This window comes from Leptosomus discolor, chromosome 9, assembly GCF_034619465.1.
Source record: "Leptosomus discolor isolate bLepDis1 chromosome 9, bLepDis1.hap2, whole genome shotgun sequence".
Taxonomy (NCBI): domain Eukaryota; kingdom Metazoa; phylum Chordata; class Aves; order Leptosomiformes; family Leptosomidae; genus Leptosomus; species Leptosomus discolor.
The window spans coordinates 22,807,332-22,823,260 of NC_141399.1; the positions used below are offsets into that span (position 1 = coordinate 22,807,332).

The window sequence follows — 15,929 nt, forward strand, 5'->3', positions numbered from 1 at the left end:
TGTATTTAAAATAACTACACTGGTCCAATCCTGCTTGACAGCAAGTCACGTGGTACTGCTCAGGCTGATTTTGCTTTTTGTTAAAATTATAATTTAAAAAAATTATAATAAAACCTGAGAGAAGGCTTCCTCACCTAGGCCTGTTCCCACATGAACGAGCAATCCATATGCCCTAGGCCAGGTGACTGCTATTTGGTCATGCAATCAAAATGCTGGGTATTCTGACACTTGAAATACCTTCATCAAAGACACTGTCACTTTCTGGTCACTCTGGTGGAGTGCCGAGGATTTAAAGAGACACTGTCAAGACTGCCTATTCCAAAAGTCACCTCCTTTGCCAAGAGTCCCATGCCAAATGCTTCAGAACTTTGGGCGTGCATCAGTCTCTTCCCCAACCATCTGTCTCCCCACCCACGTCACCAGTTCAAGGTTGTTTCCTCCACTTTTGTAACTTGTGTGAAGGTTACAGAAAAGAAAATGGTGGAGACAAATGTTGAGTAAGTTTTTCAGAGGGTTTGACTTTTAGGACTACCTCTCAAGAGTCCATTTTTAAAAATAAGACACCAAAGCAAACAGGATTGTGTCTAACATAACAAATTGCTGGTTTCACAGGAGGAGGAGAATATGGCTACTGTGCTACTCAGCATTAGGGTGAAGCACCATCTAAATTCCAGTAAAGTTAGGGATATCACCTAGCTCATATCAGCAACCACACCCCCAGCCTTCTACAACATCTTTGCTGTCAAGCTTGATGCTGTCAGTATTCTTCTCACTGAACACAGGGCCTCCATGCCTCATCATGAGCTCTGTAGCCATCTTCACAAAAGCCTCCTCCACATTGCTGGAGTCTTTTGCAGAGGTCTCTATGGCACAGATGATATTATCATAGTGTTCAGCCAGACTCTGAGCTTCTTCCAGCTGAACCTCTCGAAGATCACTTAGGTCAGACTTGTTTCCTGGAAGAAAAAAGAAACAACAGAGTAATTTGTATTGACTATGTCAGACTAAGTATTCTGCAGGAGGTTCTCAGGTTTCCCAGGGAAGCTGCAGAACTTCCGTTCTTGGAGATTTTCAGAATTTGACTGAACAGGCCCTGATCAACCTGACATTAGCCTCGCTTTGAGGAGGAGGTTGGACTAGACAATCTCCTAAGCCCCTTCCAACCGGTATTTCTGTAAGACTCATACAGGTAACAGAAGAAGTCAGTAAGTGAAGAGTGGTGGCTGTAGACCTTAACAGAAGACAAATGGGCTAGAAATTAAAACCAAAACCATTTTGTGAAAACAACAGCAGTCTGCTGGTACCTAGAGAAATCCAGAATAGTACTGATCTGGTATTAGTGGGTCTGCAGGCCCCGAGAGCCATGTCCGAGTCAGAAACATTGGGCTGGGAAGCACAACTTCTAGCAGAGAACTGACAAACCCCGATTGCCCCGAAATCCTTCTGAAATCGCACGTCTGCTGAAGTACGTGGGTGTTCCAGTTTTCCAAAACACATTGGCTTGATATGATGGAGATTCTCTGAGCCCTGGAAGGCTTATGATCCTTGCAACAAGAACAGCTCCACAGCAGCTGTGCCTCAGAACCTGGAAATCTTGGGTAGCCAGCTCTCCATTGAGTGGGATGCAAAGTCTTCAAAGCTGTCTTCTGATACAAAGCTCTCTACTTCTTCACAGAAGTTAAGCAAAGCAAAATATTTGTTTTTATGAATCAGCACTTTCTAATAAAAAAAAAAAGTGGGAAAATTTCTAATTGGATCTATATACATCTTAACTTCAACCAAAAATAAAACTTCTAACCATCTTAAATATTGCAACTAAGTACATTGGTATTAATATTTTTAACTCACCAATCAGTAATTGTACTATGTTCGAACCAGCATACTTTCTCACATCCTCGATCCAGCGAGGAATGGACAGGAAAGAGCCTCTCTTGCTGATATCATAGGCTAGGATTGCTCCATTGGCGCTGCGGTAATAACTCTGGGTGATGGTTCGGAATCTCTCCTGGCCAGCCGTGTCCCAGATCTGCAACTAAATACAACAAAGCACATGATGAGACGCTGGCTGGCAAGTTTTCCTGAATAAAAGACAGGACTTGATTCCATAGGCTTGTTATAAATCTGCCTTATACCTAACATATTCTGGCATCATGCTTTTCTAGTCCTTTGTTCATGATTTAAGGACAGCCACATACACTGGAGAACCTTTTCACACTCGGCTGCTCAAAGTTTATATCTGTATGAGTTGAGACCCTCTGGAGTCCTACAGGTGAGCTCTGATGAATCCTTCCGTGGCAGATTATGAAATTATGACTTGTCACCTTCTCTGGCAGAGTTTGCAAAACAAGATGTTAGCCCATGGCCAAGCCTCTCCAGCTCACCATCTGGTGTGTCACTGGAACTACAACCAGCTTTTTGCTGGCACATTGTCTGCAGTACTGATGTAGTTCTGCCAGTTCTGCTACAGGGGCAGTACCAACTGGAGTAGGAGGTGGTAGTAACATCTGAGAGCACTGACGCTGTTTTATAAGGAAATATGAGACAATTAAAAGAATATATATATATAATACATAAAAGAATGTATAAAAGAAATATCAGCAATTCTAGGTTTCAATAAAATCAGTCAAAGATCTAGTCACCTGTCCTTTTTTAGGTGGTGGAACAGACATTACATCTGAGCAGGAAGGAGAAACACTTAGCTTACATACTTTTGCCTAAATCTGGCAGCGTAAGAATTTTAAATATCAGGGTTTGAGTTCCCAGTACTAGATGTTCCAGAGGAAGAAGCCAAATAACTCGGAGTGGACAAACACAATATCTTACTCATAGGGAAAATTTCTCTTTAAATCCTCTTGTTTTATAGGTTGTCTAATGTCCTGGAACATGAGGGCTTATATTGCAGAAGCCTTTAATCTGAAGTAACTGTGGATGTTCTCATCCTCCATATAAATCTTTAATCCTTTTTGAATCTTTCAAAGCTCTTGCCTACAATATATAGTAGCAATGAAACAAAAGAATTTCCTTTTATAAATTTTATATTTTCTGTCCTGCTGTTGTACTTTCACTTCTCTATCCCCAAATGATAAATGAGAGACCACTGCTTGTCTTTTTGTGCCATTCCTTATATTCTGCATCTCCTCTTAAATGAGACAGGATATAAGCAAATACTCCTTTTTAATCTTCCCATATTGTTTTTTAATCTTCCCATATTGTTTTTTAATCTTCCCATATTGTGGACCCGTAATTTATTATTTCCCCTCTCTCTGAATCTCTTTATTTTAAAGAGCTGACAACAACTTAACAGTGATAATTTACACCAAATAATACAGAATCAGTTTTCCATTTCTTTCGCACATTGGTATTTTGTTTTTATCTTCTGACTCTGCTGCATGTCTGAGCAGCAGCTTTCACTTTGGGAAAGGCTGTACTGATCACTTTCCTGGGCTGACCAAGCATTTAGATCCCAAATTGTATGCATACAGCTTAAAAGGAGTCAATGCAATGAAAAAGCATTTCTTGGTCCTGGTAAGAGTTTTCTCAGTCAAGGGAAAGGGACTGTAATGGACTCAGAAAGGAGAAAACAACAAAGCAATGATTATTAATGGAACAGATAATTATTTGGAGCAGTCAACAGACAATTACGAGAGACAAGGAAGTTCACGGCAGGTTTATGTATGATATTCTCTGTACTCAAGTCTCTCTCTAGACCTTTGTGTCTGTTACAGTTTTAAATCTCAATACTTGACTAGGTCAAGTGCAAAACAAGGCTAAGGATGATTACCCAACTCTTGGGAGAGATCAGAGAGATTCTGTACATACAGAAGAATTATAAACTTTTTAAATTAAAAAAAAATTGTTTTGCTTACACTTTTCACATAAATAAGAGTGGTTTACCTGCAGAGTGACTGAACAAGCCAGTCTTGGGCCTTGTACTGGATTCTGAAAACCTCTCTATAAGTACACTCCATGGAACCACAGTCACTGAGATTGGGACAGGTTTTGGGAGGTGACAAAGCCAACTGCCTGCTCCAGGTGGGGTCAAAACTTAATTCTTCCAGGAAGAATTGCTCCATGATTTTCCCAGGGACCAAAATGAGTCTGACCAGCCTGTAGTTCCCAGGATTTCTTGCCCTTTCTGAAGAAGAGTACAGTATTTGCCTTTCTCTGGTCCTCCCCAATTGCCACAGCCTTTCAATAGTGATAAAGCAACCTCAAAACATCACCAGCAAGATCTCACAGCACCCACACACATTTTTGACTCAAGCACTTATGGCTGTGTGTTCACAGGACCGCATGTACAAAGTTGCTGAAGCCCCGAGTGTCCCGCTGGGAAGAGCGCAGACTGCAGGTCTGACCTCAGGAGCTCTAACAGCAGCCTTTCTCCCAGCCCATATCCTCCAGGTAAGCTCCTTCCCTCAGGCATTTGAAGTTCATGCTCCCCTACTTGTCACTCCTCTTTTGAGTAAGGACTCTGAATCATTTGCCTTTTCACATGATCTTCAGTTTGTTGTGGTTTTGCTTCCACTGTGGAGACTACAGTGTGTACTAGACCTGTAAGCAGATACATCCTTTGCAAACATCTATCCCAACGCACACACCCGTTTGTCACCGTTCCCATCACTTCTGCTGGCAGAATGAGCCATGTGAGCGCTCATTCTTTCTGTCAGGCAAAGCCAGCCGCATACAGGCATGGTTTAATGACTTGCTTAAACCGAACTGAGACAACACTGTCATCAAAGCCCTGCCATCCCAGCTGCATAGCCTTGCCCTCTCCCTGCACTGAAGCTACCGCCTGTTAATCTGATTCACCATATAGCTTAACTCACTGATGGCACTGAAAAATAGGGTTTTGCCTTTTATTTGAAGGGCTAAATTACACAGACACACTGTGCTGACAGCACACAGACTGCACCGGTCCCTCACAGCAATGGCAAAGTTGTCCTGACCGAATCAGGGACATGCCCCTGCAGTTTAACTCCTTACTGAAGGTGGGGGTGAACGGATCCAACAAGCTGACCTGAAGCTGAGCGAGGGTCCTTGTGCAGTCTCCTCTGCAGAGCAGGCAGCTCCAGCTAGTAGGGATCAGCCTGCCTTGTGGCGTGCTCAGCGGGCAGAGGTACTTTGGGGGCTTAATAACAACTTGCTCCATACAGTTCGGAAGCTTGAAAACCTGTCCTGTCACATTGTTTGAAGCTTTAGTATTTGTCTTATTTTAAATCATTAAGAACACACACTACAGACAGGCACAGAGTACACAAGTAGTATGAACCAGATTACCTAATTTAAAGCAACATGTATTCCTCAAGACAAAATATAGCTAATTTGCTTGACGGCATCTTTAGAAAACTCTAAGGAAAATACTTCTGTATAGCATGAATCAGTCTGATATATGAATAAAAAAAGATAATTAAAGTCATTACAAAAACACCAGTTCTGATCCTAAGTAAATTTTCTCCAGTGGGTGTACAGAGACATATTTCAGACAACTCTATTGGAAAAGAAACACGACAACTACATATAAGTACCAATCACAACTGTAATTTAAAACGACCGTTTTATAGTAAAAATTTTATATAGTCTCTCTGTTAAACTGTATTTACTAGTATGTAATTCTTGACAAGAAATAACAATTGTAAATTCATTGGAAATAAAACCTTCGTATTTCTCATCTAAAAGCCCCTCAATGCAAGTTAGATGTTAATATCAAAATACCAAATGAACGGTACTAGCCACAGGTTACAATAAAAGCTATGATCATATACTCTTTTGTATTGAAGAAGTCTATCACATTTGCAGTATAGGACACAAAGTTCGTAGTTATTCATTTCCTCCATTTAAGCGCCCCAGCTTTGTAAATAACGTGATGGAAGCCATATCTGCCACTTCATAACCTCTTTAAGCAATTCCTGATTTTGTAATTACTTTGGCAACAATTTTGTTGTGAGAAAGAGAAGTTGGAACTGCTGGAGAATTGTGTTAAATTCATCTGAGGATATGAAGAAAAACCACCTATGACATAAGAGGTCGGCAGCAGGCCTTCAGGGGGACCACCTCTAGTAACAAATGAGGGTGGGATAAAGAACAGAGAATCCACACCCATTGCTTGGAAGGAATGTGACAGAATACTCTTAAGTGAACAAAGACAAGGAGCCACCTCTCCTGTGCTAATTGTTGCACTACTGAATGCCCATTTACTTACAAGAGCTGGTTATTTTGATCTGCTTTTAGCTTTGAATTTTTTGGACAGCAGAGCCCTTAGCACTGGCTGTTGCTGAACAGCCAAGCGCTAAACCAGCTACAACCTCCTGTGAGATTTTTCATGACTCCATATAATCACCATAGAATTGGAGCTTTCCATAAGTACATTAGACAAAGTCTTGAACAACCTTTCGTATTTGCTTTCTTACCTTTTCCTGTTGGGAAGGAGTATAGCAGGAGTACATGTCGCCCACCCTTCACAGGGGTGCAGGTGAGGGTCTGACTGGCTGGGGAGCAAAGGCCCTGGGGTCTGTGCCGACAGCAAGCTGAGCAGGAGCCAGCAGCGCATCCAGGCAGTGTCCTGAGCTCTATTGACAGGAGTGAAGCCTGGGAGGCGATTATTCCCTTTTATTCAGTATTTACTGCATTCCAACTAAAATAGCATCCAGTTTTGGGCCCCCCATACAAGAAAGACATTGAAGAACCGGAGCAAGTTCAGTGGAGGGCCATCAAGATGGTCAGGTAATCAGAGTATACATGCCCTGTGAGAAGAGCCAGAGGGAAACGGGCTTATGCAGCATTGGAGAGGGGTTTGAGATGATCTGCGAGCGGCTGTCCAGTACCTATGAGGAGGTCATCAAGACAACTGAGCCAGGCTCTTCGCAGTGGCACATGATGGGAAGATGAGGGACACCAGAGAAAAAGGAAGAAGGAATGTTTCAAGTTGATGTAGGAGGAAAACAGACAATGGTAGAATTTACAGTGGGTCTCCGGAAGATCATTCTGGGATGTTCGATTAGGCTTAGAGAAAGCAGATTTTCAACTACAGAAATAGACAAAAGTGTTGAAAATGGTGAGTGACAGGCTGACCAAAGACCACAGTAAGCGCGAATTAGCAAATGGTTTGATGTGGATTCTTCTCACATTGATAAACATACTGTTTATCAAAGGATAATGCTCAACAAATGGCCTCAAGACATGTTAAATAATTTCTCCCTCTCTTACTTCCTACATATTTATTAAGTACTTTCCTGATCCTTCTAAAGAATCACACAAGTTCAGGTTTACTTCTGCTCATGAAGCAACACTAATAATAACTGAGTACACCCTATAGCTGATACCTTCCTTTATAAAGACAGAAGTGCCACTTTTGTGCTATGAATTCTTCAAAACACAGCAACTTCCATAAAATTTCCAGGTGAAAACGCAAAGACCGTGCTAAATGATTCTTAACCAACTGACTGTGTCCAAAACCTGTCATCTCAAATGGCAAACAGTAATATACATTTCTGTACACCAGCAAACCACAACACTTGCTCCTAAAATGACTTACTGAAACAATCTTGCAACTTAATCTGTACAGCCTTTGCCAAAAGCAACAAAACTACTATCTGGATGACAATGTATTTCAATTTAAGTGTTATTCACACACAGAACTCTATTCAATTGTTTCCCTGCAGAATTTTTAGAGAATGAGGAATCCCTTTTTGCTGGGAATGCAGCATTACCGTTTTCTCTAGTGTTATGAGCATCAAAAGTAGTTGACAGAGAAGAGAGCTGTATTTTCCTCTGGATATCAAAGAATATTGCTTCCATGTAATAACCAACAGCTTCATTTGTATTCACTTAGCAATGTTATTAAATATGACAGTCAGGAGACAAGGCAGTTAACAAGTCACAATTTCGTATTGCTTGCAATTTAGCCAGATAATGACACATTATGTTTTGGGCCATTCTGGAAGGAATATAGTTACAGCCACGAGGCCTGAATAAAAGCCAAGAATCTTGATATCATATGGGCTGAAAAGGCTTGTAAATTAAAAAGTGCAATGATACATAAAGAAGTATTTGTTATAAAAGGAATGTGTTTGTTTTCAAGTGTTCTCCTCTCCTGCTGCTTTCTGAAAGGTATAGTATGAGAGAGAAAAACTATGGCATCAAGGAAAGAAATATTCAGTATATGTAAAACACTATGAAATGACAGCATGAAGTAGACATTTAAGAAACCAAATCAATTTACCAGTTCACAGGAGGAAATTTATCAAAAGAAAAGGAATTTTGTTATTACTAACCACGATTCATGGACTTGGACTTAGGAATGTCCTTGCCTATCATTATGTAAAATCTTAGTTCCACCGTTTTATAAATATCTTTTCTTACAGTGACATAACAGTTACAAAACGTTTTTGTTCTGTTTGCCACATTCTTTCTGTCACTCAAAGAACAAGTAATTATTTATCAACAGGACTTTAATCACTATGCATTAAGTCAACAACCACAACTTTTGGGAACTACAGTCTGTACCCTAGGATTTAGCCAGCTAAGAAGGATGTATTTTACAGAGAGTAGTACATCACAATTTCAACCTGTTAAACAGCATATACTACAGCATTTTTTAAAAATGAAGATAGACTGCAGACATTTCCTAAAGATGAAGGGGGGAAATTCTGGATATATGCTGGTCAGAATGTGCCTTTGTGATAAAAATCAAGGTGGTCACTACAGGTAGCTTTGACTTTGAAGGTCCACTAGAATCCAGTGTCCTAGGCCTGCCAAAGCCCTGCCTGGCTCTGTGCCACACGACCTGCCTGCCTTTGAGCTCCAACGCCTCCAAGAGCCCATGGCTCACAGCAGCCTGTCCCAGAGGCACTGCCTTGTATAGTCCCACTGGACAGTACCTCAAATTGCAACTGGAGAGCTTAAAGGAAGAACAAGAAGAGAAACAGAAGTCTGAATGGAGACAGAAGAATACTGGAGACAAGCTCATGCATTCTTACTCTCTGGAAGTGGTAAATCTCTACAAGTCAGGGTTAGCACATATCAGGGAAGCTTACAACACCAGTGCTTTACTGTTTTATTTCTGGAGATAAAGCTTCAGCTACCAGGACTGTCTGTGAATAGCTCCTTCCTCAAACACTAACGTCTCTTTATATATGAAGTTTAGTCAGCTTCAGTAGCTGATGAAGCAGTAATGTATGAAATATCATTTGGGACACCTGGAAGAATGCCGCTTCAAGATGCCAGGAAAGCCTTGATTTTTTTTTTTTTTTTTAAAAAGTTATTTGCAGGACACTAACCTTTAGTATCCCAACATGCTGCTTTCCCCTCATCCAACAAAAAAGCATCAAAAGAAACTGAGACTTGAAAAATCTCCAAATGTTTCAGAAACATTACGTAATGACAACATTTGAAGTTTTAAACAGAAAGGGACACTAACAAAATTAACCTTACAAGGTTTGTTTCCATCTCAAAGTAAGTGTCAAATTCATACTCACTCGGTTGTGTTGTAATACTATCCTTAGCCTGGCTAAAAATGAGGCATAGGCCACCGGGGATGCAGAGGAAGTAGCATTCAAAAACTCCTTGGGATTTTTTTGGTACATGCTGTTGTTCTGAAGGAGCAAACAGAGCTAAAAAGAAGACAAGCCTTTGCATTCCCTGTGAAGATACTGTCTGGAGTAGCATAAACCCATAATGAAACAGCAGCCGCACAGAGAACCCCCTGGCATGCTTTTGTAAGGATCTTTTTGTAAGGTCAAACAAATTTTATTTTAAACATGTCCTGAACACCTCTTGACTTGAGGCATCCCAATCAACAATTTATCTGAAACTCTTTTAAACAAGTACGCCTCACGTGACTGGGACAGAAACAATGGGCAACACAGAGCATCTTTGGCAGGCTTGTTTACTAACGGGTTAGGATACGATCTATTCAGATGGGTACAGTGCTGCTCCTGGAGTCATTAGAACCCACACGAAAACTAAATTTGTAAAAAGCGCAAGACACACACGCACCTACTTGCCTACTTTATAAGGGAGCTCACAAAAGTATAATAAAATGCCTCCTTATTTTCCATTTCCTATAGCACGCTGAACAAACCTACCTAGGTTAGACAGACTGCTCTGAAATCTCATTCCAACTGGAAAAGCCTGACTGGAATTTAAAGTTCATATACAACCCACACCTTCACAGACCAAGAAAAAAATGAACTCCAAGCAAATGTTTTCATATTCTAGCTGTGCCCCTGACTCAGCAGCTAACCAAAATGTCTGTAAGGTAAATCAGAGACAATATTAGATTAATTTGTCTAAAGTAATGCTTAAAATACTCTTCTTCAACCAGCACATCCCTAGTTTTTTTTCATGAGTGGAAGAATAGAACAATCCAAAGAAAAAGAAAGCCTCAAGAGCTTGCATTTTCTTACATGTTTTTTGTAAAATACTTAGAAATAATCCATTGGTTTTGTTACAGACTGACTACTAATACAGGAATATTCAGGTGCAAGTACTGATAATATGCAAAAGCACACCTGGGAAGTTTGGGTGATTTTCTGGGCTACTCTTCCCCTACTCCTGAACTCCGTGGCTAAGACCCTTGGCACCAGGAACAGACACATCTGTCATTTTTATATGCCTGGCATTTAAATGGAGCCAGGGTTCAGTCTGAAAGGAGGAACCCCAAGTCTAACAGCTCACTTGCTAGAAAGTGCAGAGGAAGGACTAACATCAGAAACAGAAAATCTGAGTTTCCTTTTCAACTGCTGACCCCAGCTACACATGACAGGAAGATATATAACACTCCCAAGAAAATAAGCACCTTTGATATATAAGAAAATAAGAACTTCTAATCCCCCTCCTTTCCTAAAAACCATGACCCTTCATTTATTCCATTTTCTGCAACTTTCTCTGCTTAATATTCTGCTCACCAAAGTTAATTCGTAAGAAAAAGACAATAGAGGACTTTGACGCCTACTTTGGTAAACACAGACCAAAATTCAACTGTAATTACCGTATTTCTGTGTCACCCAAAAGCTTTACAGTTTCATGGTTTTTCCCAGACAGTGGCTGCATTAAGTTCTTTTTAGTCCCACCGGAAATAGGTAAGGGCACCCTGTAAACAGTGCTTTAAGGTAACTTTTAAATACGCCTAATTTAACAACGGCTCCCCTAGCCTCTCTCCATCAGCCAGTTCCACACCCCTCCCTAGAAACTGGGCAGCCTGGCTGCGATTCCTCCTACCTCACACCTCGACCCCGGCCAGAAGCTGAGAGGGGGCTGCTGCAGCCGCGGAGGCAGAGCGCGTCCCGCGGTGGGGCTTGGACCCGCCTCCTCGGGGTGCCAAGGAAGGGCCGGCCCGGCTCGGGCTGCACTGCTGCTCCCGCGGCAGCGAAGCCAGCGCGGAGATGCGCTGGGTCCCTCCTCGCCCGCCGGAGCGGTTTGGGAGGGCGGCCCCGGCGCTGAGCAGCCCGTCCCCTGAGCACCGGGAGACAGAGCAGCAGCAGGACGGGGTGCGGGCGGCGGGGACTGCCCCGAGGCGGGGCACCCCGGGCAGGCGGCACCGCTCGCTGCCAGCCGCTGTCTCGCCACCGCCGCCTCCGCTTCCTCCTCCGGCAGTGGGGCCGGGCGGCCGGGCCAGCATCCCGGCGGCTGTGCCGGGCCGGGCCAGGAGGTGAGCTACACTCACCCCGCCCCGCTCACCTTCACCCGCTTGCCCTGGATCTCCAGGCTCTTCATGGTGAAGTCCACGCCGATGGTGCTGCCCTGGCGCTCGGCGAAGGCCCCGGTCTTGAAGCGCTGAACCAGGCAGGTCTTGCCCACGCTGGCGTCCCCGATGAGCACCAGCTTGAAGAGGAAGTCGTAGCTCTCCTCCGGATCGGGGCCGGGCCCCGCCGGCGCTGCCGGGCCGGGCATGTCGCTGCCACCCTCCGGCCTTTCGCCCGCCGCCGCCGAGGGGAGCTAGGCTCTGCGCAGCACCCGCCGCGCCGCGCCGGGCCTAGCGCTGGTCCCGCCTCCCCGCCCGCCCGCTCCCTCTCTCCGCCCCGGCCCTGGCGGCCGCCTCCCGGGCCGGCGGCGGGAGGGCCGAGCGCGGGCTCGGCCAACGCCCGCGGCACCGCGCCGGACTCGCCGCCAGGCCGGGTCGGAGGTACCCCGGCAGCGCCGCGGGGCCGCCGGCAGGCGCCGCGGTGGGCCGGGGCCGTCGGGGCCTGCTCGGGTGGCGGTCGGATCGACAGAAACCATCGTGGGCGGGCACACGAGCACGTTAGAGCAGCTGTCTGGAGAGGCACTGGCGAGGTGTCAGTCGCCGCCAGCGCCCCGGTGCCGCGCGGGGGGCCTGCACGTGGAGGCCTTTGCCCGCCTTCGCGCCGGAGCGACGTGTTGCTGCCATCGGTGCCTCCTCATACCTTTTGCAGTTGCTGGACACACAGGGATAAAGCGGTGTGGTGACCTAAGTCATCTGGGAAGTGCAGCTGCTTTGCCTTGTTGGTTCTTTTTTAGGTCTGAGCCAGGGTGTGGTTTGTTTCCAGAGTCGCAGCCCAAGGCTCAGGGCGATGGTTTTTCACCCAGGAGAGGTACTGAGCTGCTCAGAGGTATCTTCAGAGCTGTTAACATCGTGCTACAGGGCTTCCGTGCACACACGTGTGTGATACCACATATTGCATCACAGACTGGTTACGTGTATTGAGATAAGTGTATCTCAGCAATCTGGAGTCATTTGTGTTTTAACAGCTGCCAGGGTTATCTACAAACTGCTCTTTCATAGGTTCTCTCCTTCATATTACATGGCGAGTCAGGATGCTAATAAAAATCAGCTTCACTATCAGAATACTTTGACACAGCACATTTTGTTCTTCTGTTCTGTGTAACAAAGATTTGCTAAATTCTGTCCTCATAGTTTCAGATGATAAAATTATGAAATTAAATTGTTTAATGGCAGTGTGAGAGTTAAACTTTCCCACAGGTAGTTGTGCAGGAGAAGGACAACCTGATTCATGATTAAGCCAGCGTAGACCAACCAGACCAGCTTGTCTTGAATTCCTGTGAATCAATATATTTTGCAGGGGCTCCATGATTATTGCTTTTCAGATCTGGATATATATTTTTGGTGATCCATGGTAACCTTCCAGCAAGAGCAAAGGTGTGAGTACTCACAGTCAGGCTGGAACAAAGGTTTGCTGTTCCTGGTGGCCTGCAACTCTGAATTAAGCTGGTTTCTGAATTCTAGGGTATTGATCAACCAGGACAGAAAAAGTGTTAAAGAGGAAATAAGACATAGCTGTGCATGTGCTTTCATGCTAATTAGGACTTTTTATGTTTTCAGCATCTGAGCAAAGCACTTCAGTGAATTTAGATTATTTAGGAAGAAACATTGCTGCAGATGTCAGTCTTTAATATTTAGAATTAATTGTATGACCTCATTTTAGTGGAAAAATAAAGATACTGCTTCCATTAAAATATTTTTAAGTCAGGTATTCTGTTATCCTTGCTATAGCTTATTACAAACTTTTTTTCTCTTAACTGTCATTGTGTCTGCTCATCATCATGACCCTTTAACCACTCCTAAAACAAATAATTCCCCAAGCAAACCCCATGAATCATCATATTATGTTGTTAGGCTCATGTAAGGGATCTTTCATTAGCCCTCTGAAGCTGTGAAAGATGTAAGCAGCGGTTCGAATGTTAAAATGCTTGTCTGTCTATGATTAGTCCCCAGACTCCATTGGGGTAACACCTGTTTCATGTAAAGATTAGGAAAAACAAGATGGGTTTGAGTCAATTCCAATTTGTGTCTGTCTGTATCTGAGTCATTACTTGGAGAAGAGTGCAGTAGGGAGTGCTAGAAAACTCTCTAGTAGTCTCTCTACTAGCACTAGTAGACTATACTAGCCTTGGTCGCAGTTTCCTTTTCACTCGGCTAACTTAGTTCCACAAAAGTTGAATTCCAGTGCTAACGAAGGGGCTGAGCTGCAGAGCTTTGGCTCCAGGTGCAAGGTGGCTTACAATCTCCACATTTGGTTGTGGAATTTGGGGGGTGAGACTGTGTTGTATCTCAAAGCAGCTGCTTGAGATTTGGAGTTACTAGGCAAATTATAAAGTTCTGACCTTCTAAATAAACTTATATGGTGATCTCATATGAAACACTGAAAAAACACAAGGAGGAGTCAGTCCTAAAATAGATTGCCCAGTCTTCTGCAACATGGGTTGAAGGAGCAGAAGTAGATGTTCAAATTTAATTTTTTACCTGTACAATGACTCGGTAAGTTTGTAGATTCCTGTAATTCCGTGTGCTAGTAAGCGTTCATCCTTTGTAGCTTCTAGTGTGGCTATAGAACAATTACCAAAATTGTTCATGAAAACCAAGATGACTCGAATTATTGCATGGTTGGTGCACTGTTTATGATGTGTTCCAAGATAAATTTTTCAGCAAAGTTCAAAATTTCCTCCTTGTGCTTGTAAAGCAAGCATATTATTAGGTGTGTTAACAATCCTTATGTGGTACAAACTTTCTTTGGTCGGATTTGGTTAAAAGAATGTTTAAGCATCTGTATTTCTTGGTGGTTTTGTAGCTTGCTAATTTTACAGCTGAGCCAGCTTGAACAGATTGACTTCTTTGAGACAACAAAAGTAGTAATATATTGTACTTTCTTTTTTAAAAGAGATCTGTTAAATAGTAAAATGTGTACTTTTTATAATATATACAAAATAAGAACTACTTATTTGTTGTTTGTTTTTAAAGTCATAAAATCATGTTGTCATAGTCACCATTACCTGCTATGGCCCCGTGTATTTGACGCTTAAATTCTTGGTTGTGCATGTTAAATCATACATATTTTGTGACTCTTGAGTTTGTGAGAGCGAACTGCTGATCTTCCCATCTTACAATATTTTTGATATTTTTTGAGATGGAATACTTCTACTCTTTTAAAACTTACCTTTGTAATCATGTGGGCTGTGGCTTTGTACTTGCAGACAGTGTGAGGTTATTTTGAAGAGGTCTTGAATTTCAGTTTGCCACAGGGGGCTGTTCTTTTACAAAAATTGATTGTTCTGAATTTTAATGAGAAGAATTTTGTAATAGTAGACTGTTCAGTAATTCAGTTGACAGTGAATGACGTGCTGATTAAAGCACATTTGCGTCCAGAACTTTCTCTTTAAAGTTTAGCAGTGTCTGATGTTTGTCAGTTAAAATGTCTGTAGTTTTATTTTTGATTTGTTAATGCTCTAAAGCCTTTTGGAGCAAAAAGAGAATTAGGAAGGTTACTTGAGTGTTTAATGTTTACAGAAGAGATGAAATGAAATGTTGTCTTCTCTGTGGATGGGGTGTAGACCTTTTAACTCATTAGCAGAGGGCTGAGACAAATGAGTGGGTATTTTGAGGACTGTTACTTGTCAACAGATATTCTTGCTGTACATGACAGCCTCTCTTTTCTATATCTGTGTATCTGTATTCTGTGTGAGTAGTAATTGGGGAACAGCATATAGGTAGAGATGCTCTTCAAGGTAATGGTTAGAATCATAATGAAATGGGAAGGCCCACAGTTTTACAATGGGTTTTTTACAATGAATTTGGGGTCTGAAACTTCTCCAACCAAGGATTTTTATTGTGTACTTCTCCTTGTAAGCTTGTAGAGCCTAGCCTTGCTCTGAGAAAATATGTAGTGATTCCTAGCAATGAAATAGGTTCTATTATGCGGTTGTTCAGCAAAGTCTATGACTTTGTCATGTGATGTGCTTGTTACCCAATGCGAGTGGTGAATTTATCAGCCAAGTATCAGAACAAGATAGTAATAAAAAAATTTTAATTGCATTCAAGAAGTTTTCCAAGTTATGTGTTTATAATATTAGAAGCCATAAGCTATTTCTAGTTCTCTTCGGATGACTCAGTTGTGGATACTGGCTTCATTGTCATTTGGAATACTATATTCTTATGCATAGCTTAATCATCTTCTGGA

At 42.7% G+C, this 15,929-nt stretch overlaps 1 protein-coding gene across 1 annotated transcript; it reads right to left on the reverse strand.

Annotated features, from left to right (window-relative positions):
* Positions 1-637: 637 nt before the first annotated feature.
* On the reverse strand, positions 638-11,889 carry RAB43 (RAB43, member RAS oncogene family). The gene is made up of 3 exons (XM_086470537.1): positions 11,677-11,889; positions 1,849-2,032; positions 638-956 (listed from the first exon to the last, which is right to left on the reverse strand). Exons 1-3 carry the CDS (start codon positions 11,887-11,889, stop codon positions 703-705), a joined length of 651 nt encoding a protein of 216 aa, XP_086326663.1. The 3' UTR covers positions 638-702.
* Between the last annotated feature and the right edge of the window lie 4,040 nt (positions 11,890-15,929).